This window comes from Trichoplax adhaerens, genomic scaffold (assembly GCF_000150275.1).
Source record: "Trichoplax adhaerens TRIADscaffold_4 genomic scaffold, whole genome shotgun sequence".
NCBI classification, from domain to species: domain Eukaryota; kingdom Metazoa; phylum Placozoa; class Uniplacotomia; order Trichoplacea; family Trichoplacidae; genus Trichoplax; species Trichoplax adhaerens.
Window position 1 is genome coordinate 3,155,689 of NW_002060946.1, and position 27,197 is coordinate 3,182,885.

The following is a 27,197-nucleotide window of genomic DNA, read 5'->3' on the forward strand; positions in this document are numbered from 1 at the left end:
TAATACAACATGTATTCATCCTCTAATTCTTAAATCTGATCCTCGATAAATCCTAAAATTATTATTAGATGTTTTATTCTATGAAAGTAGCTCCAACTTCGTTATAATTTCCAACCTATCCGATTCGTTGATAGAATTGCTTATTCTCACGCCATATCATATAAACGCTATGATTATTTTGAATGGTCTAATAAATGTGTTATCCTACAGCCTCGAATATTGCTGGTACCGTTATAAGTTAAGAAAATTAAATCAATTACCTACAACGGTTACTTCATCATTACATAAATGCTAAGACTGAAATAATGTCAAAACTTTATAAATGGAAATCTACCTAAAATAAAATTGAATACCATACTTTTCTTTGCTGTGATTGATTTTATTTATGATCAAAGATTGAATTTTCTGATTAACCGATACGGAGAGGATCTAATCAAGCCATCAAGATGAAATAGTGTTAAAAAATCGAAATTTGTATACAGAATATTGTTGCCATTACAGATATTTATATGCAATACTGTTATCTTGTAAAAGGATATGTATTATTATTATATAAAAAGTGCGTACCTCCGATAACTGTTAGAATCGATTATTTTGAGAAAAATATTAAACTGGTATCATATTTCAGTCGGTAGCTCTCATTTTGTGGTCTCTTTCTTCGCTGATTCTTTATTACTAGCTAGCAGATTCCCAATTAAACTGTAAATTCATTCATAAAAAATTCTAATACACCGTTTTAATCCTGGAATGCTGCCAATGAGCCTTCAAGGCTAGCCAAGGGTATTTCTTCTGGTATTTTGTGCTTGATACCCAATAAAATAAAATTGCAAGTTCGTATCTGCTATGGCCGTAAAAAGTGCTATTTGAATAAGCTCCAGTTATCGTAGACTAAGAAAGAAGTCTTTGGATTACAGTACAATTTACTATAAGTTGTTTCTTGCGTTGCAAGGGTATTTGCCTCAGTATCCTACACATTTTACTAAGTTATTGCAGTTTACATCTCTGACTCACAACTGTAACCATGATTCTAGTTAATGAAGATGGTTATACCATAATAAATGTTGATTTAGAACTTACAGTAACATTCAAACTAATATGAAGATTTCGTAAACTACCGTATTTAAAATTACGGTAGAATTAACGTTGATACAGTTTAAGGGTAAAACTGTATTTGGTTACAATGATTAATTTACATCTATCTCATCCATCGCAATCGTACAGTACCGTTAATGTTGAATAGAAGAATGAAGCTTTAATTTTTGAAATAAAATCAGAAGCAATTCCCATGGATAAATTAATAATAAAAGATTTTTCAAATAGAAACTCCTACAGTTATCTACGCGTATTCAAGCATAGTATTTACAATAAAAGAAATTTTTAGCTGTACAATCGATGCTCATTTATTTCATCTGGATTAATTGAAGCTAATCACTTTTATACTAGATGTTAATGTACTTTGTAGAGCCGAACTAAAGAAATGTTTTTATACAGTCAAGGCTCCATCATTAGAGATCAAGAGGAAAAGCAATGCATAAATAAACATCGGTAGCAGCGTATGCAGCGGTACAAAACTATTATCGCTTACATGGTTCATTAGACAATCAATGACTGCGCAATTGATGTCTATCGATAATATATCTTTTTAGACCTGCTAGTAAATGCCTACTTCTATAAGACAAGGATTCATTTTGAAATCGATTGGATAGAATGGCAATTAATCAAGTTTTTCACGAGTGAAGTCAATTTAAAGAATTAAATCTAATAGGAAATATCGATCCGTATTGGAATACCTCTAATAATATATACTGTATATTCGAATAGTTATTTCATTACAACTAATAAATATTGGAATTGTCATCATATAACCCTAAAATAGATTAATAAATAATCAGATTACGTGATAATAATCTCACATGGATTTTTTAGGGAATGCTTGTTAAGGTCTACGGTAAAAATAAATTTTGTAAGAATAACAATGATGAATAGATTCAAATTTTAAAAACTGTAAAGCATTTTGATTAGCATATTCGATAAAAATAACGGAAAAAGTGAACTTCCTATTAAGGAAGTACTTCAAGACAGTATTATTGAATATACAACTGACAAAATATAACTGTAGAAAATAACACGGAAAGACGTGTGGCGATCGAATATAAGGCCGAGCAGATAGTACATCGCGCAGTTGCTATTTCTTTGTTGTACGATAAGGTCTATAATTCTCGGATACTCTTAGAATAAAACTCATAAAGCTAAACAACCTTCTAGCTACTCATAGTATTTGTGAGTCTATAGTTCATTAAATTCACGGTATTTCTCCTCAGTTAGTAGGAGTCCTGAAGTAGCTAGTAGCGAAGTTTAGATGATCACAAAGCTGAATCTGTGACAACAGAACAGCGATTATGAACAAGCACAACTATAATCTCATATGCCTAATCATCATGGCTGATCATTCGGTTAATAGTAAGTACTAATGGTAATTGCAGAATAGAGGAACAAACAGATAAGTAGAGTAAATCTAGATATATCACGCAAGCATTTTATACTTAAGCAAGTGAGAATCTCAAACAACGATCTAATGTAATTATAAATGGAGATAAGTTATCTTGGACTCAATAAATAAGCTAAGTATTAGCGGGAGGAGTACTTTTGTCAATCTCCTTAATATAAATCGATAAATGTTGTATATGAAATTTGCTAATTTTTCTCATTTCTATAGAACCAACAAGGAAAGTATTAAAACGACGTACACCTTCGGAATCGATATTAGAAGACCGAATTGGCACAAGTCCATTAGGATTTTCAGAATCAGCTGTGCCATTTGCTTGTTTCGATGGCTGAGTTAGCCCAAGAGAATTTTTAAGTGATTTAGATCGACAACATAGCCAAATATTTGCATCATGATTTGCAGTTGCTTTCTATAGTATTTATTAACGGTTATGTAAATAATGGGATTAAGGGAAGAGGTAATCATTACCATTACTGAATTGATAAATATGGTGATTGAGTAATATTTGACAATGCCAAAATTAAATGAGGTGAAATAGATTTGGTATGGCGCCCAACATATAGAATAAGCAAAGTGCTGATATAAATGCCATAAGCGTTGGTTGTTTCGCCATCCTGCGATTTTTTTCTTTCATGAATGCATTACCGGCGGCCATTTTATTAGTCGTTTCATGGAAAAATGGTAGAATTAAAATGTAGAAAGAAAATGTAACACTGATCGGCAATAGAAATTTCAACATAAATAGCGTGAATTGTATAGCTCCGTTAAAGACGGCTTCGCCTGGTAATGATCTTCAGAGACACCAAAGACTTTTACCGGGGTGATGATAGCGCTGATATAGATTTTTGCAGTAAAAACACTTTTATATTTTGTAGGCTTGGCAATCAGATACCAACATTCTATACTTAGTGCTACAATTAAACATAATGATATTATACCAAGCGACCAAAAAGAAATAATAAGAACGATACACGGCGCAATATAAGTAAGGACTTACTCCTGAATAAATTGCAACTTTGCCTTCCAACATAGTATCTGTGGCAATTAAGATGCCAACTTCAGTCTAGCAATCCACGGTGGCTTACACTAGGATTAATTTACTGGAGGCATAGTTATAGAGCGATTTATTAGTGATAAAATTGAACAAATCAGTCTATTACCGCAAATTGCAATAATTCAAACAGTAATATTGATCGTCTTGCTGACTATTAGATCAGCATAGCCACTGGAATAGCCGCTTGTGGGTCGAGATACATTGGATCTGTTATCTGCCATATTAAAAATAATCGTATGACGGTACGGCAAATGTTACGCAAGGTAAACACTTTCTCTTCGAAATTTGCTTCTTGCAGTGTCAAGACGGAATTATGATTGTCATGTAGTCGAAGTATTATCGACAGAACTAAATTTTGATCGACGTTCCTTTTAGTAATAGCTTTCATACTCCTTCAAATAAGTTAGGATAGCTGATGGCTATTAAAATGCTATTGACATAGAACCACATCTATTCTGTTTGTTTTGATTAGGTACTTTTCGATTCGTATCAGCTTATCATCTCATTATCTTTTCACAAAAGCAAAATCTATTTATTATTTGTAATTAAAATCTTTCTAAGAAAATATATTTATGACAATACTTTATTCTACGACAGGATGAATTTCACTATTATTTTAGGGTTGGGGTTAGGGTCATTTAGAATCATTCTAAAATGTAACAAAAATTTATTAATAATACCACGATAACATCTCATTATATCAAGATATTTCATAAAATCACACTGGATGTACTTATTAACTGAGGGTTTAAAATGTAATTTTTTGTCATAACTTCGACGACCAACGATACAGTAAAGTATTGAAGGCTACATAGACTTACATTAGATGTTTTATGCTAAAGTATACTTTATAGAACATTGCATATTAAGACGTTTGCTAAAAAATTTACGCAAAATAATAACTATACTCCGTTGAATATAGATGAATTACCGATGATTCTCCAACCATTTTATGATACGAATTACTAAAATTGAGAACAATGAAATAAGATGAATGGTAAATGATTGAATTAATTAAAGTAGGTGGTATTAAATTTCTTTACATCAGAATTTCCGGAATTGACTATAACTCTCTACTGAAGCTAATGTATACAGCTCTGAGGAATAGGCTGCTTTACACATAGATGATCTAAAATGGGATATGTTAATCCTTTTTTCTCCGATGAATACCTAAGCATGAAGATTCGTTTACATATTTGAATGCAACATTTACATAATAGTTTAATCTACACCTTTAAACTGTTAACAGTCTAAAAATAATTTAGGCTTTTCTTCTGTAGTAAATAACTTACGCTTTTCAAATCGTAGCGTATTGGGAAAATATTCTATTACCACGGTTAGAAAATGAGATTACTTCCATTATAACCCGGTTTCTTCCAGGGTATAGCGGATACATCCATAACTATATCTCTAAATTTTCAATGATCTATGTTATACTAGTTTTATAATTAAAGCTTAAAAATTATCTTTAATTCTAGGAGATGACGTGAAGGAAGTGTGATGTTTTTTTATTATTACGTACTGATAATAAAGAGTGGATATAGATTGTAGTATTGCTTACTCTTCAGGCTATTTTAAATGAATGGTCGAGTTCTATGTTAGTTAGCAAAAGAAACACATTTCATACAAATGTGGCATGATGATATAGTTAAATTAAACCGTACATCTATGATCTACAATTCTATAATTTATTCTTATTTTATTAAGTGAATAAATTTATCAAACAAATTTTTATCTTTACATATACCAAAAAAATTTTGAAACATAGATAAAATAAACTGAATTTTTATCCATTTACTCTCTATACCGTTTAATTTTCATTTCCTTCCTAATGCGGTATTATATATTTAGTGTAGCTTCTAATTATTATAAGTAGATTCTGTGAAATAAAAGCGTATGGTACTTAAATTCTGATATTAAGTTTTCATTGTTTTTCCCTAACTCAATATCAATCACAGGCGATTGCTGTGCGTTGAATACTCTAATTAGGCTCCATAAATAATAGAGAGATTATTGAATGTTTCTAATGCAACGGATGATTTTGATCAGTTAGCCATCTTCTTATTCATGTTTATTTTGGAAAGTTTATCAAAATTTTACTTTCTATTAAATTAAATTTAGGATCACTTTAATATTTTCGACAAATAGGATATAAAAGATTTGTCTAAAAAATTATATATCGTCGCAATATCCAATATTGTACGTTATATATCAACTTGTATATTTGTGTAAATAATAGAAGAGAACTTAGGTACAATATTTAAAATCGACTTAGTCTTTAGAAGAGAATCTGAATTAACACATATTCGTACGGTAAGTACTAAATCTTAACGAGATTATCAGGCTTATATCTAAGATTTAAGACAGATAGAATTATTCAACATTAAAATTCAGCATTTTAATTAAATTCAAATCAAATTAATGATAAAATTACCCGATTGCTATGTTTGTGATCAACTTAACAGATAAGAATAGAATAGCGCCAGCTGCAGAGAATAAAAAAAGCGATATTGTCGCTTGAGCTAGTTCCAATAAATAACCATTAAGATAAAAGACATTATTTATGCATGCAAGGTAATAAGGTGATCCAGCTTTTAAACAATAATTATCTCAACTTCACGGATGATAATCCTGTCTGATTAAATTAATGCGATGCTTTCAATGAATGTTATTGTTTATTAATAAATATGGATTGACCCGATGATTAATTTATATTGCAGCCGTCTTAGTATTCCATGGAAATTAAATAGTAAATAATTTAGATTTGGTGTACAAAATTGTTAGAAATAGGAAAGAATTATCGTCATAATGCGCTAAGTAATCACATCTCTAAAATATTATCGTAGCTACTAACCCTTGAAGTGAAAATTTCCGATTCTATATTCAATTAATGCTAGTGCCTTACAGTTTGCATTTTTTTAAACAATATAGGTAGGATTTTGTTAATTGGCGTACTTGATGACCTACTCTAGATGTGCAATGGCATGCTGGATATAAAGAGAGCATTTGTGTGGCGGTTAAGCTACATTTCTGATCATAAAAATAACTGTAATTTCTGTGACCTAGGCTTCCAAAGCCATCTAATTGATCGGTATAAATGTCACTGAAATAACTTCAAGCAAGAATCACTAATAATATGTTTGTTATTTTAACTTAACATAAACTATATTTTATCATACTATATTATATTGACTTAATAAAAATTAAGAGGCCTTACTAGGATTTAAGGATATAGAAAATATCGTTCATGTTTGAGCTTTATAGTAGAAAGGAAAGCGAGACATACACCATAATAGTTATTACTTAAAGGATGCTCATTAAGTTACTTCTCCGTTAACAAAACTTCAGTCTATACCTCAGTTTATGGTACAGTAGATTTTTCCATAGTAAGTATTTAACCCCATAAATTTTACCTAAAGTACACTTTAAATCTTTTGTAGATATGTTTATTAATATTATCTAATAAATTTAAAGCATCGAACAGTTGAGTAATGCTTGAAAAAGACAAAATTTTGAGGAACTATGAGCATACTTAGTAATATCCTAAGGATATAAATAGTTCCTTAGATCACTTCAGGTCTGATTTTCATGGTGTTCTTGCTATCCAAAAGAATCATGCTTTCGTTTAGGATCCTCAGCCAACGCTAGTGGGCATTGTTTACGTAAAAAATTTTCTGTCGAATCGTAAATCCTATTTATTTTTCAAATTATCTCGATTTAGAAAGATATTGAAGTAAACACTATCAAAAATAGTATAATCCAATTACATTGAATATATCATAAAATGAAATATTAAAAAAGAGCCCATAAGGACAGTTGGAAGCAGAATAATACTTTTACTAGATTATCTACTTATGTGATGCCAACACGTACAAAATATCTCAATTAGGACATACTGAAAGTTTAGCCCAGCTCTGTAAATTGCAACATTTCTATGAGATGAAGTCACATGATTCTACCGCAATTTTGACAAACTTTTATATCATATCAATCTAGAATATTCGATCTCATATTAAAAAATTCATGTAAGATTAAATGCCAACATTTATGTTGACTCAGATAGCGATATTTTAAAAGCTAAATTTTTGTAAAAAATTACCGTTTTAAGTCTAACGAGTTTAAATTTAGGATTCTAATCTCGGGGCAAGAGTACAATAATTCGATAATTTTGAATGTCTTATTTGATAGATTGAAGATTTTGAAACGCGATGTAATGTTGAGATTTTATTACACTTTATTTATAGGGCTAGAAATATGATATTTGGACTACCCACAGGGTAATGTGACATAGCGAATAATCTGCAAAAGTTATCGTATTGGCTTAATTAATTAAGATTGCAAATTTTTAAGAGCAGTTTGTGCTGTTATTTGATTATCTTGCTTTCGTAATACTAACTAATTTTTCAATCACTGTTGGTATATATTTACTAGATCTCCGATTAAGGCTGCTGTTTACTTATTAAGGTATTCTGTAGTATTAATTAACATATCAAAAGCAAAATTATAAACGAAATATTCAAATTTAGAAGCTAAGTCCTCATAATTAATGTATTGGTTGGTGTTTTTGTAATCGAAGATTAACTATTCTTATGCAGAATATCCTCATTTTATACAAGGTTAGACAGCTGTATATTCTAATTCTAGCGTAATTTTCAATAATTATCGCCTTTGGATTCTTTCTAATTAATGTGCCATAAGAAAATTATGTATTAAATTGACTTAAATTTAAATTAAAAAAATCGAAATCCTCGTAATTAGTATTGATTGGCATTATCGTAATAATAAATTAATTATTCTCATGCCGAATATTACTTTACACAAGATTAATCAGCAATATCTTCTGACTCCAGCTTAATTTTCCAGTAATTAGTGTGTCGAATGAGACAAATAAATTTTTATCTGTTCTTTATTAACGCCCAAATAAACTCTTAGTAAGATTATACAGCGGAGATACAACTAAAGTAATAGTGAGAAACTATCCAGACTCCGAAAATATAGCGTAATTAAATTCACGCTATTATCAGATCTTAATGTTGATAAAAATTACATGGCCTACTATTATTCCTAAGCGATCGCAAAACTAGCTTCTAATATATGCTTACGAGCGATAATGATGATGACTACTTTTTCTGCTATTCTTGATAATTAAGACGTTTAATGAATATACATATTGCACCTGATTACTGTTCAAATATTATTTTAGCAGGACTTATGCAAGAGTAATTGAGCCTAAGCGATACTAAAAATTATTCGGACTCTGCAAATATTAATCAATCATTTTCTATTCCTAGCCTGTACAGCTTAACAGACCAAGATATTGTAAACAATTAGAAATTTTCCTGTACTTCGAAAACTAACCGTTTAAATGAATGCATTTTTTTGCGAAATAATGATAACACCCTTCTCTTAGGATAAATTAAAATATTTCTTTGTGATAATGATAATTTCGATCTGTTATCCTAATAAATCCCCGAATCGCATACAGATTATCTTCAAGAATTGTTTACATGTATTTCTTTGCCTCACTAGAATTTTAATTAATAATAATCAATCATTTTAATGAAATTTTTTGTACAGTATAATCTAAATTTGACAATGCGAAGAAATATTGTTATGTTAATACATGTTAGCCCACCTTAAGAGTTTTAAAAAATAGTATGCTAACGTTAAACTTTATTTAACGTATCCGTACGAAACTCAATAATAACCATATTAGCATCAATGTAATTAGATAAATCACAGTTGTGATGATCTTCAAATGTCGACAAAAGGCCATTATTTACGACATTTCATTCTATTTATGAATTATTTACATTTTTTTTCGAAGATGATAATTTATTTATAAGTACTAGAGAAACTGGTAAAAATTCTGCTGCATATAAAGCTTAAGGCATGTACAATAGCATCGAAATGATTTGATATTAGTATTCTGCACTTACATCAAAAATAATGACAATGTTATATACCATTGTAATATCGTTTCCACAGTAATTTTAGTCCACAGAGGAATCCAGTACTATAAAAGCTTTTTATTACAAGGTTCTAAAGAATAGTACAGCAATAATTAATTACTCACAAGAATCTAGTCTAAAGTAATCTGAGCTCAATTAGATATCAAATCTTTTCTCCTCCTTTACGCTCAGATTTGTACACCTTATATACTTTTCTCTGAATCTATTTAAGGCAATAACATCGTCTACAATCAGACATGAATCATCACTACATTTTACAGTATTAATCAAACTGCTACAATATTATTACTTTACCATTAATGTCCAACACCGTAAGGTATTGGGCATCTTTACAATCTTAGTATTTCAAGTCGTATAACGTCCTGTACCATAATTAGTTAACAGCTATATTAGTGAATAACACTTTCTAATATAGTAGTTACCAGTCACCTAAATCTAGCAGCACAAGAATATCTATTTTTAGAAACTTAACTATTCTAAATATAGTACGCAACACAAGCAAATCTAGGGTGCATCACTACAACCATGCATTGATTTTATTCTATAAATCTCTTGAACCTGATTTGAATTATTTTGTAGTCGGTATTACAGTATCATTATTTACTAGTAAATCTCTTAGTTAGATAACATATTATCGATAGTATATATATTATATCATCGGCTGTAGTTATGTAGATAAATATTATTGAAAGCATTTTCATGGAGCGGTAGCTTTGATTTTATAACTTTTTATTATTGATGTGTTCACTAATCATATTATTCTCATAATTGTTAAAACTGGTTGTTGTCGTAAAAGAAATGAAAAGGAGCCATACTCTAAGAGCATATTAGGATACTAAGCCTTGTTCTTATTGTCCAAACAGGAATATGCTTTGGAGGTTGATTGGCCAGAATTGAATAACTACTATTACGAAAATATAAATAGTCATGAGGACAACATATCAAGCTATCGATATTAATTTCCTACTCCTATAATGCTATATCGTGCCAATACTAATATCAACTCCGTAATTATATTGACTTTGTCATAATTGATTGACAAGTATAAAGCAGGTGCGAAAAGGCTTTACATCAACAATGAGATCATGAATGGTATTTAAGCCACAGCGCTCCAGTTTTAACCAGTAATTAACCCTTGCAGTACCACAACTTATTCCAGCTGATAAAACGACACGAACAATCTTCCTCTCTTTCCTCTAGGTAATCTAGTTCTGATCATTATCTGGACTTGGTCAGAAAATTTTCTACCCAGTTATTGTTGCTTGAGAATTTCTTCTAAGCCATCATGAACGCAACCGTATCCATGTTTAATACTTCCACACCTACCCCAGGCTGGCAACCTGGCCCTACTATCGATCCACTCTTAATTAAAGTATTGCATGGGATATTTGCTACATTATCCATACTTGGCAATACATTTGTAATTGCAATATTTCTATCTAGTAAAAGTTTATACCAGCAAGCATCCAGTAAATTTGTCTTGTCATTGGCCTTCGTGGATGCATTAACAGGCGTAATTGTCTTTATTTCGCCACGAAGTATTTTAGATGGTGTTTTCCAACTTACGCCTGGCACAACTACTGATGTCCTATGTAGTATTCTGTATTCCGATTACTTCTTTTACTCTTTGGGTATTATATCGGTTTATCTTATTACTGGCCTCAACATTGAGCGTTGCTTCATGGCTATAAAACCTTTTCGGTACAAAGTTGTCTTTAAACCGCGCTTGACTAATTTTATGATTGCAGTAGCCTTTATCCTTGGGTTTGTAGTCAATGCTCCGAATTTATACCAAAGTCACTACGATCCTCGTGGATTTTGTAATTGGCGGGACTTGCCTGGGGGTATTGCATTTAATCGTGCTATCTACTTTATTCTCTTCATGATGAAATTTGTTCTACCACTGGGAATATCATTCATTTGTTACGGTTTAATTGTCAGAGCTTTCAAAATCTCTCATCAAAAAATTGTCGCAAACGAAAATTCTCAAGTACATGGTGATCAAAGTGCATTTATGATGCGCCAAGTGACTATCATGGCCTTTATTACTACCTTGGTTTACTTTATATGTTGGGCACCTAATCAGATATACTTTACTCTAATTAATTTTAAAGTTTTACAGCTGCAACATTTTCCTCGCTTCTTTTTCGTTATCTTAATCATGATAAATTCAGTCGTCAATCCTATAATTTATATGACCGTAAATTATCGCTACCAACAACAGTGTCGCCATCTTTTCTCAAGATTACGCTCAACGTTTCCTAATTCAACTGCTAACAGCTCTTCGGTATTAATTTCGATGCGCAGCTAAGAGGGAAACCATTCGTATCAGAGCTAATGAGTAATACGGATAGAATCTTTCAAAATTTATTTCAGATGTTAGGTTATTCTCACTCAATGGTGGCCTATAATATAACTCAGTGTAACTGATTACTAGACAAGTTATTAAAAACCTTATTGCCACAGTAATTGAATAAGTTGGTATTACTTGTTCATTTGAACTTTTTACTGCATTGTATTGAAGCAGATACTGCTTAGAATGTCGTAAATTTCTTCAATAACCACAAATATGCATTCCATCATGTCTCGTATTCGAGTTATAATATTTCTTAATGGACTTCGCAAATCTACTAATAAATTTACTGCGAGAATAGAGATTATTATAATCAGTAAAGAAATATATCTGGGCATTTCACAAATTGACTGGGCATTTCGCGAATTGACTGGATTTCGTAATTGGACTGTAATAAAGCGACTACTATTTAGCTCGTCGGTTAGTTTGAATAGAGAATTTATAAGATTTAGTCATGTAGTTCTTGTACCTATCACTTACCAAAGTAATAAATACTCAATGACTTCCTCGATTTTTTTATATAAAAATGTCACTGCTTCAGGACGGTGAGAATTCCTATCCTTGCTACTACAAATTTTTAGTGGCAATGTACTACGAGGTACGGTAGTTACTGCTATAGATAGATATCTTAGTAGATGTTTTATCTTTTAGCGAAAGTTTACTTAATTTACTGAAAATTTGAGCATTTCAGTGATTGTATTTATTTAAATTATAGGAACACTGACTTTATTCAGCTTCTTTAAATGCCCTCTATAATAACAATAAATTTGTTCCATCCAAAATAGTTATGATTTTTATTACATCTTTTGCCTAATTTGAAGATTTTATAGTCTGAGCACCATTTAGTTTTAAAATTAGATTTTAGCTTTGGTTGGATTAATCATCGAATTGACCATTAGCATATTTAGTTGAGATACAATAATAGCTCCGCTTTTCAATAATATTCATATTCGTTTTGTCTGTAATGTCTATATCAACTCTAGCGTTAAATTACTAAGTGCAATTGTTGTTAGCGATAGGTATTTTATCGAATGTATTATCATTATTTAATGCTTAGTTAATTTATCCACAATTACAGTATTTCAGTGATTGTTTCTGTTCATAAGGTGGATACACCTATTTTCACCTGCTTCTTTAATTTCTAGTTATAACTAAAATAAAAAGGATGATTTTTTATGAAAATTTCTGTTGGCTTTCTCGCTTCGTTTGATAAACTCTGCGGTTTTATCACATAAAAAGCATTCTAGAATATAAATTCTGACCTTTGAAGTTATGAGTCATAGAATTGCACTCTCAATAAATTATGCGAACCGTTACATAGTATATCCGAAGTGATACTACATTGTTATGAGAATTTATCTGACTGTTTACTATAGAAGTGATTACGTCTGAAATGGTTGTTATTATGTAGGCAGCAATGTAAAATTCAATCTAACGGAAAAGATCAAATGAGCCATATTTATGTTTTAAGTTGTCTTCGAAATCGACCGGATTAGTGAATATCTAACTGTTTGCCAAACAGCTACGGATATTTCAACCGCATACCCCTATGCTATTGATTATGACTGAAAGTCTAGAACCGTATACTACTCATGAAAACTAACCAGTCTTTACTGGCTAATCAGTCGCGAATGAATACAGCTTTTACAAATGTATTATCAGTAACTACTGCGGAAAGATCATGTAACTTAAGTAAATTCTTAAGATAGCCATGACGATAAATTTATTATTTAATATTGATATCTTGATTGACTTTTACAGTTCGCAATAATAAGAACAGCATATTAATCAAAATTTTAAAATCTTAACTTAATGATATCTGAACATGATCGTAAACTTTAGGCGCTATCGACAACTAATAATATCGCCTGGTCAAAACAATCAATTTTAAAAGGGCGTAATAATATCTATAAATTGATATGTGTAAAGAATATCGATTTTCAATGCTTAAAGGATATCAGTATTGTCTATTTGCATAAGAGGGAAATTATTATAGAAATCTCAGTTTTATCATAATTAATTTTACTGTAGACTTTGTCGTCTCAGAATTTTCTATAGAATTCACGATTCGCAGCTTTTAGAAATATACTTGGATCTCGCTTCTATAAACAATGACTAATCAACTTGGCTTTCAGATATCATACAAGAAAATCAGAAATTAAATTGATCGTTCCGTAAAGATTTAAAAGAGATCTGAAATTATTATTAGTGTCGTTTCCTTGAAAAGGTGCTTTCACAACGGGATAGACAACGAAGAAGAATAACACATAAAGTATCGTATATTCCTTTCCATTATAATTGTATATTTAATACATCGATTCACGATTAGTATGCCTAAAAGTGCTCATTTCCTTAAATTATAGTCAATTAGTAAAAGTAAATTTGAAAGTAATTGTTAGTTGCATGTTTATACTCAACACTGTGCTTCCTTGTGCAGAACAATATTTTATAAAAACATGTGTTATAATTACCTACTGAGTGAATAGATTGCACATCTAAAAGTTCTAATTTTTTTAAATAATCGATTAATATAACCGTATAGATCGATATCTCATTCTCATACCAATGAAACTTACGTCACAGCTATGATGTTATATATATTTGTTACGGTACGAACTACCGTGAAGAAATAGCTATCTAAATTTGGTTAATATAATATAGTGATATTATATTACAACTAGCTATTTACTATAGGAATTACTCTAATTATAAATGTATTACAGTAAATTTAATGCTGTGCTGTAATGTGCACTGAAATGATTCTGTGAATGGGCATATTGTAGTCCGGCTGTGAAAAACTAGTTATCTCACCTAAGTATTTTTATAAGATGATTTGTGAATGTTAGCTGCTGTAGAAGGGTATATAAGCCCGTCAGATAGTTGAATAAAGCAGTTCTCAATTGTATAGTTGTTTTAACGTAGAACCAAAGGCGTCTAAATTCTTGTGAGTAGGGATACTGAATCCCGGAGACTATAGAGATTTAGAGATTTGTTTTACGTTATCCTTGTCACGAAGCTGGTTTGTGACAATATTATAAATAAACAATGATTTGACATATAATTATAATAGTCAGTATTACTACGTAAAATGTTCTAATTATAGACCATTTCTTTAATAAATTGCTTTATTTCAAAATCGAAACCATAGCTTGAAGAATTCAAGAATTTGATTTACAGCTATCACATAACAACGTTATTTACAATGTAGTTCCCACCTGCCTGGAGTTTAATTAAAAGTGTGGGTAGGGCATTTCTATTTATTTATACTAATATTTGCTAGCCATGGTGACAGGAGAAGAATCAAACTCATGTCTAGCTGTAATTGATAAACATTTCTATTCTAAAATCCCTCAATCTGTACACTAACTACAGTCTACGAGACCTTGACCTTTGCTTACTGGCAAATAGCGAAAATTGGTAGGTATATTAATTAATCTGAACAAAGATTTTTATTCTGATGGAAGAAATTGTTAAAGATTTCCTATACGCGATTGGCAGCGCTATCTGGATTGTAGACTCTCGTGATATACACAGCCTAACTACAAAAAAAGTTGTTATAATCTTATTTATTATCAATTATAAATTTTAATAAATTCTTTCCTAATAGATGTCAATATTACATTTTTTACGGTTTGCCAAAAAAATTTAACTTTGTAAGATCAAAATATATTCATACCGGACCATGTTATCTTACAGAATTTGCATATTGTTTGTCATGTGATTTCAGTGCTTGATAGCCGCTGTAATAAAGCTGCTTCATAAAATTCTCCAAAAATTCAAACCCAAAACGATTGGTAGTGAAACGCCTTAATTCCGAATTTTCGTTAACCAAAATCTTTCCAACTGCAGACCATCATTTCAAGTACAAAGAAGAAAATCTCTATTATGTTACCTTCACTGCTTATATTCTTAGCTTATTTGTGAGCCAAAGATCATATACGAATAAGAACTATCGAATAATATCGATTAGCCTACTAGACTCAGTGTAAGAACGAAATTCTACGATTACTATAGTTCCCTGCGAAATTAAAACTGTTGCATCCTTTGCAGTAATAAGATGACCATACTTGAATTTGTTATTGCTAACTATAAATAACTCTATCATGTTGACAACGTTATTACAACCTGCGTAATAACGCAAGGTTATTATTTCTGCAAGTATGGAATGGAATTCACGTCTTATGGTTTTACTTTACGTACATATCAAAGTCGAGCATAAAAATAACTAAAGTAACGAGAGAATTATTGCTATTCTGCTAACATTTCAAATATTGTAAATTTGCCTTTCTATACTTTCAATGTTATTCTCATTCTTTAATATCTGGTCCTGTGTATAACCAACATAAGAACAACTACTTATGAAGACTTTAGCCCTTACACGCAATATTTCAAGTCCGTATTGTACATATTACATCGAAATAATAGAACTATAAACCGCAGAAGTTTTTCTCTAATTAACATATTTTAAACTGTAGTCTGATACATTAATAGATGTATTGTAAATGCTCATACGGTAGAAACGATATAAATTTTAAAATACTTTGAATTGGAAACTATCCCTTGTATTAGCTAGTGACTGTATAAAAGGATAAAGAAAATAAATAATAATCAAACGCTATTATACCAGTAGCCAATTAGAATACTGCGGAAAGCCTAGCATCTAATTGTGATTTTGCAAAAGTGATTATGGTCTCAAAGGAGAAAAACTTTTAATCACGATACTAACCCATTGCTATCATTCCTATTAATCTTTAGCTCTATGTAGTTCATCAATTAGTAATTACATGGAACAGAATTAATTATGCTCAATTAATTAATACCATATAGGGTACTAAGCACGTTTACGGCTAAATTCCAGATACTCATAAATTTTATTAGTTTACAGTATTTAAAATTCACAACTACTTGATTTTGATACGGAAACGAAATTCAGATCGTCATCATCTAAGCTTATGTATAAAATTAATTATAACATTCTAAATTGGCGATTTTACCAATTATTTGCCAATGAAATTAAATCCTAGTAGTTAACATTCTGGTCACAAATACCGATACCACTAGTCAACCATCTTTACACTTTTTAATTGTAAGATAGCTGATCAGAGTAGAATTAAATAGCAGCATAATAAACTGGTGGTTATTCAAATAATTTTGCCAAGGAATCCTAGTAATTAATAATTCTGGTAAGAAATACTGATACCACCAGCCAATGTCTTTTCTCTTTGTTATTGTAAGGTAGCTAATCATGGTAACTTAAATTAAAAGAATAACGAAACTGTTGGCCAATTGCCATCCAATCGGCACCATATTTAATTGCACTATATAATAATCGCTAAATGTGTATCTCAATCCTGTAAGTGGTTATTATATTTCGTTAAATTATCAAATTGGCGTCATGATATCAGGATTTATTATAATTAAGATTTAGGCTACCATCCCCTTCTTTAAACGGGTATATTCATCAATAGATACGTTAGAAGATTTCGCTGACTTACTCGAGGAATATTGTATACTTTTCTCTGATAAATTAATTTGTGAATCGAATCACTATATCAGACTGGATTTTAGTCACTTCCTTGTTATTTTAATATTTTAATACGTTCGCAAATTCATTCAGTTTAATGACCTAATAAAGTTTAATACACAGCAATATTTTGTTGTTATGCTAAAAATGATTATTTTCGGAGCCAATTTAAGAATTTTTGCTGCAAAATTATAGTTCCTGATCCTAATCATGTATGGTGATATAGCTTTTACATAAACAAATTTCATATCAGAGCAAATAGCTGTTTCTTAGTTAACACTAGCATGCATGTCATAATGAGTAAAGTAATTTCAATTTACCGATTTTACATTATTTATCGGAGAAGTTTGATTGTAAATAGCATTGATAGATCGAGTAGAATGTCTAGTTATGTAAAATAATCGATTAAAGTTACTAAAACTATAAAACTGCTGGACTTGACTAGCAGAATTGGCTCGCACTAAAATTAGATCATGACGGTAACAATCCCTTAGTCGTCTTAATGTACTATAACATTGCCGCCGATAAAAGGAATTAATTACAAGATATATGATAGGGTTAAAACATGCATTAATCATGACTAATAAAATATTGATGAAAGCAAAGATTGAATTATAATGCGTAATCATGAAGTTGAATAAGGTGAAATAAATCTGACTGGGTAGCCAACAAACAAAATATACTACAGCTGAAGTAAATGCTACAAATGTTAATTGACGCATCATACGACGATTTCTTTGCTTAACTATAGCACTTGAACTACTAATTTTATTAGCTGATTTATGAAAATTTATTAATAAAAATATATAACATGTGAAAGTTATAGCCATTGGAAGAATTAATTTTAAAATTAGCTGAATGACATAAATAAATTGATTTAATTCTTGACTACAGGGCAATGGTCGCCAGCTGCACTGTACTGTACAATTGAAGTGACAGTAGTTATGATAGATATCAGGCGAGTTGATTAACATTGCAAAGGGAAAAACAACAGAAATGGATATTGATGTGAAGCGTGATGTGAATATGCTTTTATATTTGATTGGTCTAGCAACCATACACCATCGCTCAATACTTAATAATGTAGTGATATAAGTTGAGATGGTCCCAAATGACCAAAAGAAATAGTAGGATTTAAATAATCCACAGTATAGAGTTGTAATCCAATCACTTTCAATTGAAATAGCACCGTCTATAACAACATCTGGACCAACTAGTATGACAACTCCAATCAAGCCATCAGAAATAGCCAAAGATAGAATAAATTTACTGGAAATGAGCCGAGATAATGCTTTATTCACAATAAACACCGAACAAATTAATAAGTTGCCAAATATAGCTATGCTACCAAGTGCGATCAGTATTACCTTTACAAAAATGGGATTTATAGCGATTGTCAAGGATTGAAAATAATGGTAATGTTTAGAAGGGTTGTCCTCCGTCATAGTATGATTTGAAGCCATTTTAATAAAATATACTTGATATCTACTTTCAATCGTAGCTGAAGAAAGGATCAAAGGCGACTATGGTGTGGAAATTCATCCAAATATTAATAGGGTAACAGGTAGAAATAAATCTAAGCAAAGGTGTTATCGAGCTTTTAATTTATATCCGCATAAGTTTACTAATTAGAATATAAATTACCAATGGGCAGAACTAACAGCAGTAAACCTTTGGACCAGCCTTAAATGGTACACCAAAGCCTACAATTCGAATCGTCTTCAAGTTGTAAAGAATGATCGGCCGGGCAATGATGTGGCTTAATGGTGCTGTTTAAAAAATAGATGATAAGGTGACGTTTATATCACTTATTGTGAAAGTGGGAGAAAATTTGATATTTTCGTTGAATGCTGCTAAAGTACGAGTGATTTTCTTGATAAGGCCGACCATAAAATGTAACTTTAATTTCGCTTCGTAGAGTACTGACACGAGAGTTGTTCCAATTTGTAGTTGATGTAATTGCGAATGAAAAGAATTGATAGGAGGCGGAAAATTCGTCGCAAGCTGAATACAAGAAATTCTGATCAGGAAATACCCGCTATATACATATATCGTCAGTTTTATATTTTATTAAAGTGCTGTAGCATAACACTTTTAAATAAGGATATTTTCGAAACTTTAGAAGAACAAGTACGGATCAATTTATTAATTTATTCCATTAGCTACAACTCAATCAGGGCGATTACATTGTGACCTTAAATGATTTTCCTTTTATACCGTTGATTGTGTTTCTAAAAATCAACATCTGGCCCTCAAATAATTATCATCTCATGAATTATAGATAACTTTGTCCACAATGAAACATATTGATTACATTATCCATTTTGGTACGCTCTAATGGAAAAAAATCCTAATGCTTTATTTTCAGCCAGCACTCTAGCTAATCCTTTCAACAAACTCTTTATTATGTCAATAGAAATGGAATAAAATCTACTTAATTAGATTTGATAAGCTATTAAAATAGTTTGATTTACATCTTTTACCCTAAATACAGTTTAATTGATATATCTTCACTGAATTTTTGCCTCCTTTTCATAACAATTTCTAACCAAATGATTAGTGTGCATGCATAAAATAACGCCATGAATGAAGTCTTATTGTCTATCTTTAGATTTTAATGGAATACTGTCTTTCAATAATTATTGATGGTGGAAAAAGAGAGCGAATAACTACGCTATGTTTGTTGACTATGACATTAAGCTTTGTTGACATATTGTTAGGACAGCTTTAATTATGGGTTATAATAGTTATCTGTTATTGCCGATATCTTGAAACGAAGTTAATGTAAGTCTAGCTCATCAGTAGATGTAACTGTAAAATTTTATTGTCTTCATTAATTGTCTCACTGTACTTTTCAATGGCATTCCAGAATTTTCTTGATCAATGCATTAAATAAAATTCCCACCAGATAGGCAATCAGTATACATACAGTTTGATCTGAATACTATTAAAATATAAAATATTTCTACTTATTAGTAATTAGAGAACTACGGTACATTACTGTCAAGTAAAAATTAGTTTACTGATCGTATTTACTGGAATGATTAATATCCTTCTAGTCGGCAGACAGTAATTCATAATAATATCAGTACTATTAAGGTAGAACGAACGCGGTAACTTTAAAGAAGTCTACTCATAAACAGTAATATGCTGTTTATTCTATTTCTTTGGCTAGTACAAATGAATCTAAACTAATTTTTATCCATTAAATTAATAAATGTTACAATTGTAACTATCGCTATTGTCATCCTACTAATCAATTTTTAATTCCATTACAGTATTTAAAACAATTTTTCACAGAATCATTTTATTCCTTCAAGTACCCAATCGCTCATATTTAGACCTTTCTAAAGCTTTAGAACTGTACACATAGCTACAAAGTATTGCATGCATTTAGGAAGCCCGTGTAACTTTACAGTATTTAAAAAAATAATAATAACCGCATGTTGACTTGATGTAATGGTAAGCCCAAGCAGGTTGCAACTTCGATATTAAAGTATATCTCGATCTATATAACTATGAAATACCATTAAATGGAGTATCATTCGTGAAGTGATTGTGTCATTTTTGAATATTTTAGGCCCGCTTTTAAATATTTAGCGCAGCAGAAATTAGTTGAGATAAATACAATTAACACCCACTTCCTTCCATGCACGGAGCCTAAATGGCTCTGTCTATTCGTTCTGAGAATAATGTTCAACCATGATTTCAATAAAAGAAATCCTTATTTTGACTTTTGCTACTGTTATAAATTAATAATGAAGACTACGCATATATCGTATTTGGAAATAATTTGTTCTAGGATGTATTTTTAAAAACTTTTTTCTACTCCAATTTATTTCATACACCCGATTTCCTAGGTCATGACTTTATTACCGACACCACAATTTCTCTTTTACTAAAAAGAGTGCTACATCTTGATCATTTTAGGTAAGCTATAATTATCTTTAATAATTTAAGGTAGTTTTTATCAAACGGATTCAAACGTGAATATCTAATATGAAGTAAAGAGAATTTTCAAATAAGAAATGACTCCTGGATTTCCGTCTATAGGCTTGAAAAGGTACACAGTGCTTTATTTATTTAAACCGTAATGAAGCATCGCCATATACATCTCTAGAATTCTAGTTTATGATATATTTTATTAATTCTTATGATGAATAAAACAATTTAGTGCGAATTATTTTTATTTTATTTTACGATTACAACTACTAAATCTGAGATTCAAATTTTATAGTGTTCTCAAGTGCTCAAGGATAATATAATATGAATGTTATGGTGAATGAAACTATTTAATTCCATTTTGATTGCATTTTACAATTTTAAAAAGCTTATTGCTCGAATGTTAAATACTATTGAGGGGTCTGGATTTCCCCCTGTATTGTATACAATTAATCGCAAAATGCAATAAAAATTCGGATTAAATGATTTCATGTAACACAGCATTCATTTTTATCTTTGGGTAAATACCATAAAAATAACATTTCTGACATACTAGTGGTTCTTGACTACTTCTTGACAAAGAGTACTGATCCTTGCGTTAAAAGTATAAACGTTAATCCCAAATAGATTTGTTCAAAGCAGTTTATTGAAAATGTTGATATTATCTTTTCATCTTTTACCTTGTATCTATCGTCTCACTATATAAAAGAATACTGCCGTATATCTAAATTAGAAATATCTATATTCATCCTGGTTCGACTATTCAAATTGTCAATTGAAATCAAGGATACTGTTTATTCATCGTCCATTTATCATGTTGCCGACAATGGAAAACAGCCGTTGTAGACGAAAAATTATTTATTTCCTGCAGGTAGGAAATCCTATTTCATTATCGGAAAACGGCTTAATAATAATACAGCTATATAAAATCAATTTAATATTATCATTACTGAAGCAAATTTCGATGGTAAATTATAATAACAGATAATAAGTTTGTAGTAAATAATGTACTGTACATGGTCAATTAAATTATATAATAGTGACGGTTATCAATGTCTGTGGAGAGCATAATATTTTAAGCGACTTTTGCTTTCTTTATATACCGTTGGTTGATCAACGGAGGCATACAGTAGATTAGGAGCAAATCACGTATAAGCCTATGCTATTAATTAAATAGATTGATTGCCCTTGCATCAATGATCTATATCGATGGTAAAAATATTTTCATCCTCTTTGCAGTTTGAGCCTTATGAAGTAATTCGTATTATGAGCTATGATGCTAGTGCCAGCAACTACCGCCATCCTTCTTATAGGATTGCTTATTTTTACTAGTCTTGCTTTCCGTCAACAGACAATACGAAAAGGCTAATCCATGATAACTCAACTGCATAAATATCATTAATTATGCAATCATTAAAAGACCATTTAGATTTCTATGCCTTATGCAGTTACCGTAATACAATCTATATTTTTACGAAAAGAAACTGACAAGTCATGATTGGCACTTTTGAGTCACAGAGCTGTCTTATCTTAGGAAAATTAGCTGTGTTCAGTAACATAGCTTTATTTAGATTACTAGATAGCTTATACTTTAGATTGTGTATTGTGTCTTGATGATTCTACGAATGGGTATATCATAGCCTAACTGTCTTGTTTAGTCGTCGGATACCAATGTCCTTCAATATCACCGTATTAATTAAGCATTTAGATACAAATTTACAACCTGATTTCATAGGCGCTTCTGATATTAATCATAACTTTTAGTTACAGTGAAAGGGTATGTAAGTCCGCCATTTTGTATAATGAAGTTATTTCTTTAATGAAGTGCTAAACGTTAAGTTAAAGGCATACAAATCACTGAGAATCTGTAGGATTAGGGGAAAGTGTTTCTAAGTATTTCTATCGTAAAATAATTATTCTGGACACAGCACATATGAGTAGTCAGGGACTTGACTGAGTAACTACGATTTGTACGAAAACGAGAAATGACGATATTCCGAAAATCTTTTCATTATATAGATTAACTATTAGCTACCGTTAACAAAGTTATTCTTAATTCTACGAGCCTTAATTTAGACTTCATCAAGACATGTAAAAACATAAATATTTACCTATGCTTAACTCTAATTTTATAACCATTCTTGCCTAAAACGACGATTCGCGCTCATACATGAAACATTCAGTATTTGGTTCAGAGTAAAGATTTATAGATTTTAACTTTTTCTTTATCACAGAGCTGGTTTATGATAATTTGTTATAAAGAAGTGCCGTATCATATTTTATTCGGTTGCCGTGATTGGTCAATAAAAACAATTCATCCCTATAATTTGTTTAACTTAAGATTTAGAAGTTTTATCATTTTTTATTTACAATTAATCGTATATTTTTCTAGGGTAATGCAATCTAAGAAAGTCCATCTTATCGGTAATTAAAATTTTTATATTTTTACTTATAGTATATTTGCTTAATGTAATAGATTAGTCACCAATAACTATTAAATTGACGAGTATCATATGCAATCGTTTTGTCTATGTGTACATATATATTAGCAACTAAATCATTAATTATAATTATAGTTCCTTTCTGCTGGAATTACCGTTTTCACTTTACTGTCACTCCAAGAAAATTTATTAAATTAAATTTAATGAACATTTCAGGTAGATGCATGAGATCGGAAGAAGCTTGCATGGATTAATTACTAAATGGGTCCAAAACTCACAAACTAGGTTATCCAGACCCATTCGTATTTCTAATAGGAATATTAGACTCGCGACCTTTACTATTTGTAAGGGTTACATTTTTTAGTAACTTATGCCTGTACTGGAGGGTGATCAATTAGAAATTCACTTAGGATAATGGAATAATTGAAATGAATCATTGAATGTATCACTTTTTCATCTTAAATAATCGAAGGTAATCATTTTGATTATAAGATAGGATTGCTATCATTGCTTTTTGAAATAAGGATTTAACCATTTTGCTAATGAGCACAGTAATAACTTCAGTAGAAAAGACATACATTAAAAAATTTTAAGTTGTTTAAGGTTCTGCAACTACATCGGTAAAACATGCGGTATATTACGGAATTGAGAATAATCCAATTTACTTGACCTGAAGGCTTAATAGATTTTCATCATACATGTTACGAATACGTTAACAGTTTCATTAAAATACAGACAGTAGTAAAAGTTTTATGCTACTTCAAGTGAATTAAAGAATTAATGACCCTCTGTTACAGTGTTATACACTGTATTACAGTAGAAATATCAATGTTAGGATAATTCTATTAGACTATCCTTATTTAGTTAACTTCTAATTTGGATATACTGTATTTTAATATAGCACTGACTTTTTATGACAGTGACACTTATACACATACTGAAATTAATAGTTCTAATAGGGAATGCAAATCATCTGCTTACAGTTCGAATCATTGTGATTGTAATTTACTTATGGTAGACTGTAAATTATCATGGAAATGTTCCGTGATAGGACATATCGTAATCTGACTATTCTGTATTAGTCATTACATGTCTATGTTCGTAAATACTGTTGTCTGCATTAAGGGAGCAGTAGCTAAAATTAATATCTAATTCAGTAAATGATTCTAATGTTAATTGTATTAACTATGACTCATGAACTATTGAGGAATAGTATATAAATGCAGTATATCGTGAAATAAAGAAGAATTGTCCAACTTAGTGTTTAACGTAAAACACGAGGCGTTTAAGTCTTTGTGTAGTCTGCTAGTAGAGCAAAAGTGTTTGTGATAGTGCAGATATCGTTCCTTGATACGTGGTTCAAGGAATTGACTTATTGATCGTATATTGCGTTATCTTGTTGCAAAGCTGTTTTGTGACACCCTCACATGAATCATACTGTTGCACCGGTGGATGTACAATATATCAAGGATTCAAAAACAATGATATTAAAAGTCTTTTCAAAGCAACTGTTTCAGTTTCCTTATTATTCAGCTATCACAAACTTAACTTGCGAACTACTACCCTAAACTAATAGATTACTTATTCCTATCTCCACTACACCTGGAGATTTACCGTGTTGTAGATCTATATTACTCGCACGTTACTCGCACATCGCGGCGGGTGCTAAAATGACTCCAATATTAGTATCTATTAAGATTATACTAATTAATTTCAGAACACGTTTATGTCTTGGCTGTCTAACAAAACTATACGCGATTAATATTCATAATTACTTTTTACCGTATTGCCATTAGCTACATAACGAAATCTACTTAATTAGTATGTACAGTGCTTTGCTCCGTACCATCAACAAATAAAGGAGATACAGAATAATAAACAAGACAGATAAATCCATCGCTGGTTGAATTTTTTAATGGAATCAACTATTAAATAACAATTAGACTAGATGTCGGTATTCATAAAAATATGTCGTCGTCTGCTTTAATTTACCTTTATTGAATCTATTATGAGAGTGCGCGAGGATAATGTAACTAATAGAAAGCAGCATAATATCCTTCTGAATAAATCTCTGACATAATGCCAAATTTAAATCAATTTCCGATAAAGTACGGCTTTCACTTAATGAAATTTTGATACTCCACTCTTACTTTTTGTAATAACTATTACTCATGCTTTCATAGCCAGAATTTTAAGCATTTATAAAATAAATCTCTTTACTTAATACTATAGTCATAAACGGAGTAGCTTTATCGGCAAGAATTTATAATTTAGATACTCCATCCTTAATTGTATTCACTTCCATTATGTTTCCAAGTAATAGTTTCAATATAGCGTGTAAAATATGTATTATATATAGCATAAACGAAACATTGTAGTTTAGCTCGCCAGATTCGATTACCAGCCGGGAATAAGTAGCATATATTAATCACGCACTTTAGACTATAATAAGAAACAGTAACAGTGGCTATTAAGTGCATTGTATGGATATCCTTTTAACAAAGCTATTCGACCTATTAAAGGCAATTGAAGATATTAACTGTCACTTGACACCATTGCCTATAATGTTATTAGATCAAAGTTCAAAAAAGTTTAATCTTTATGAAATCAACTTCTTGAAAACAAATTATTTAATAAGTAGTCCTTTAAGAAGACTAATTTAATTCTTTTCGTACAGCTATTGTCAAAAACAAGACACGATGAATAAAAATTCTAATAAACTAAGGCCATTCTGTAATTTTATTGAAAGTAAAATAGCATTTTAAGGTTAAATCTATGAAACGATACAAAGGAAAAAACTAATGCGTTTTCAGAGCTGTTTCCATAGTTAACGGAATCAGATTAAGTTATAAATATATGTCAAGCAAAGTTAATATACCGATAGGGAAATCTTTGTTAGACACCGACAGCTTAATTAATTATACATTTCAATTTAATTAAGAAATAACTCCGTTGTATATCGTCTTATATTACCATCTGCCTTTAAGTAGGAAATCTTTAATCAAATTACTATCATGATTACCCTGAAAAATTCAACGATATCCCCTGATCAGTTAGATATTACCGCCTTTTCATCTGTTGCCTCCTTTATACACCCTCTTATTTTGCAAATCATCTACATCGCTATTATTGCCGTTGGATTTATCGCTAATTTTCTGATATGTTCACTACTTACTTTGAACCAATCGTTAATGAATAAATTCCCTTCTTGCCGATTTATCTTCCTTTTGGCGGTAGTAGATGCTTTAACTGTAATCCTAGTTCTAGTTTCGCCATCATTTGAGATTCTTGGCTCATCATATCCCTATCCGCGTGGCAATATATCAGGTCCAGTGTTTTGCGCCTTTATTGGCTCAGACTTTTTTATTTGGGGCTTCGGCTTTGTATCTGTCTATACTATAACTA

The 27,197-nt window shown here is 30.7% G+C and overlaps 1 protein-coding gene across 1 annotated transcript; it reads left to right on the forward strand.

Moving 5' to 3' along the window:
• Positions 1–10,817: 10,817 nt before the first annotated feature.
• Positions 10,818–11,843, forward strand: TRIADDRAFT_55503 (uncharacterized protein; the record flags this gene model as incomplete). The annotated part of the gene is made up of 1 exon (XM_002111424.1): positions 10,818–11,843. One exon carries the CDS (start codon positions 10,818–10,820, stop codon positions 11,841–11,843), a length of 1,026 nt encoding a protein of 341 aa, XP_002111460.1.
• Positions 11,844–27,197: the final 15,354 nt, after the last annotated feature.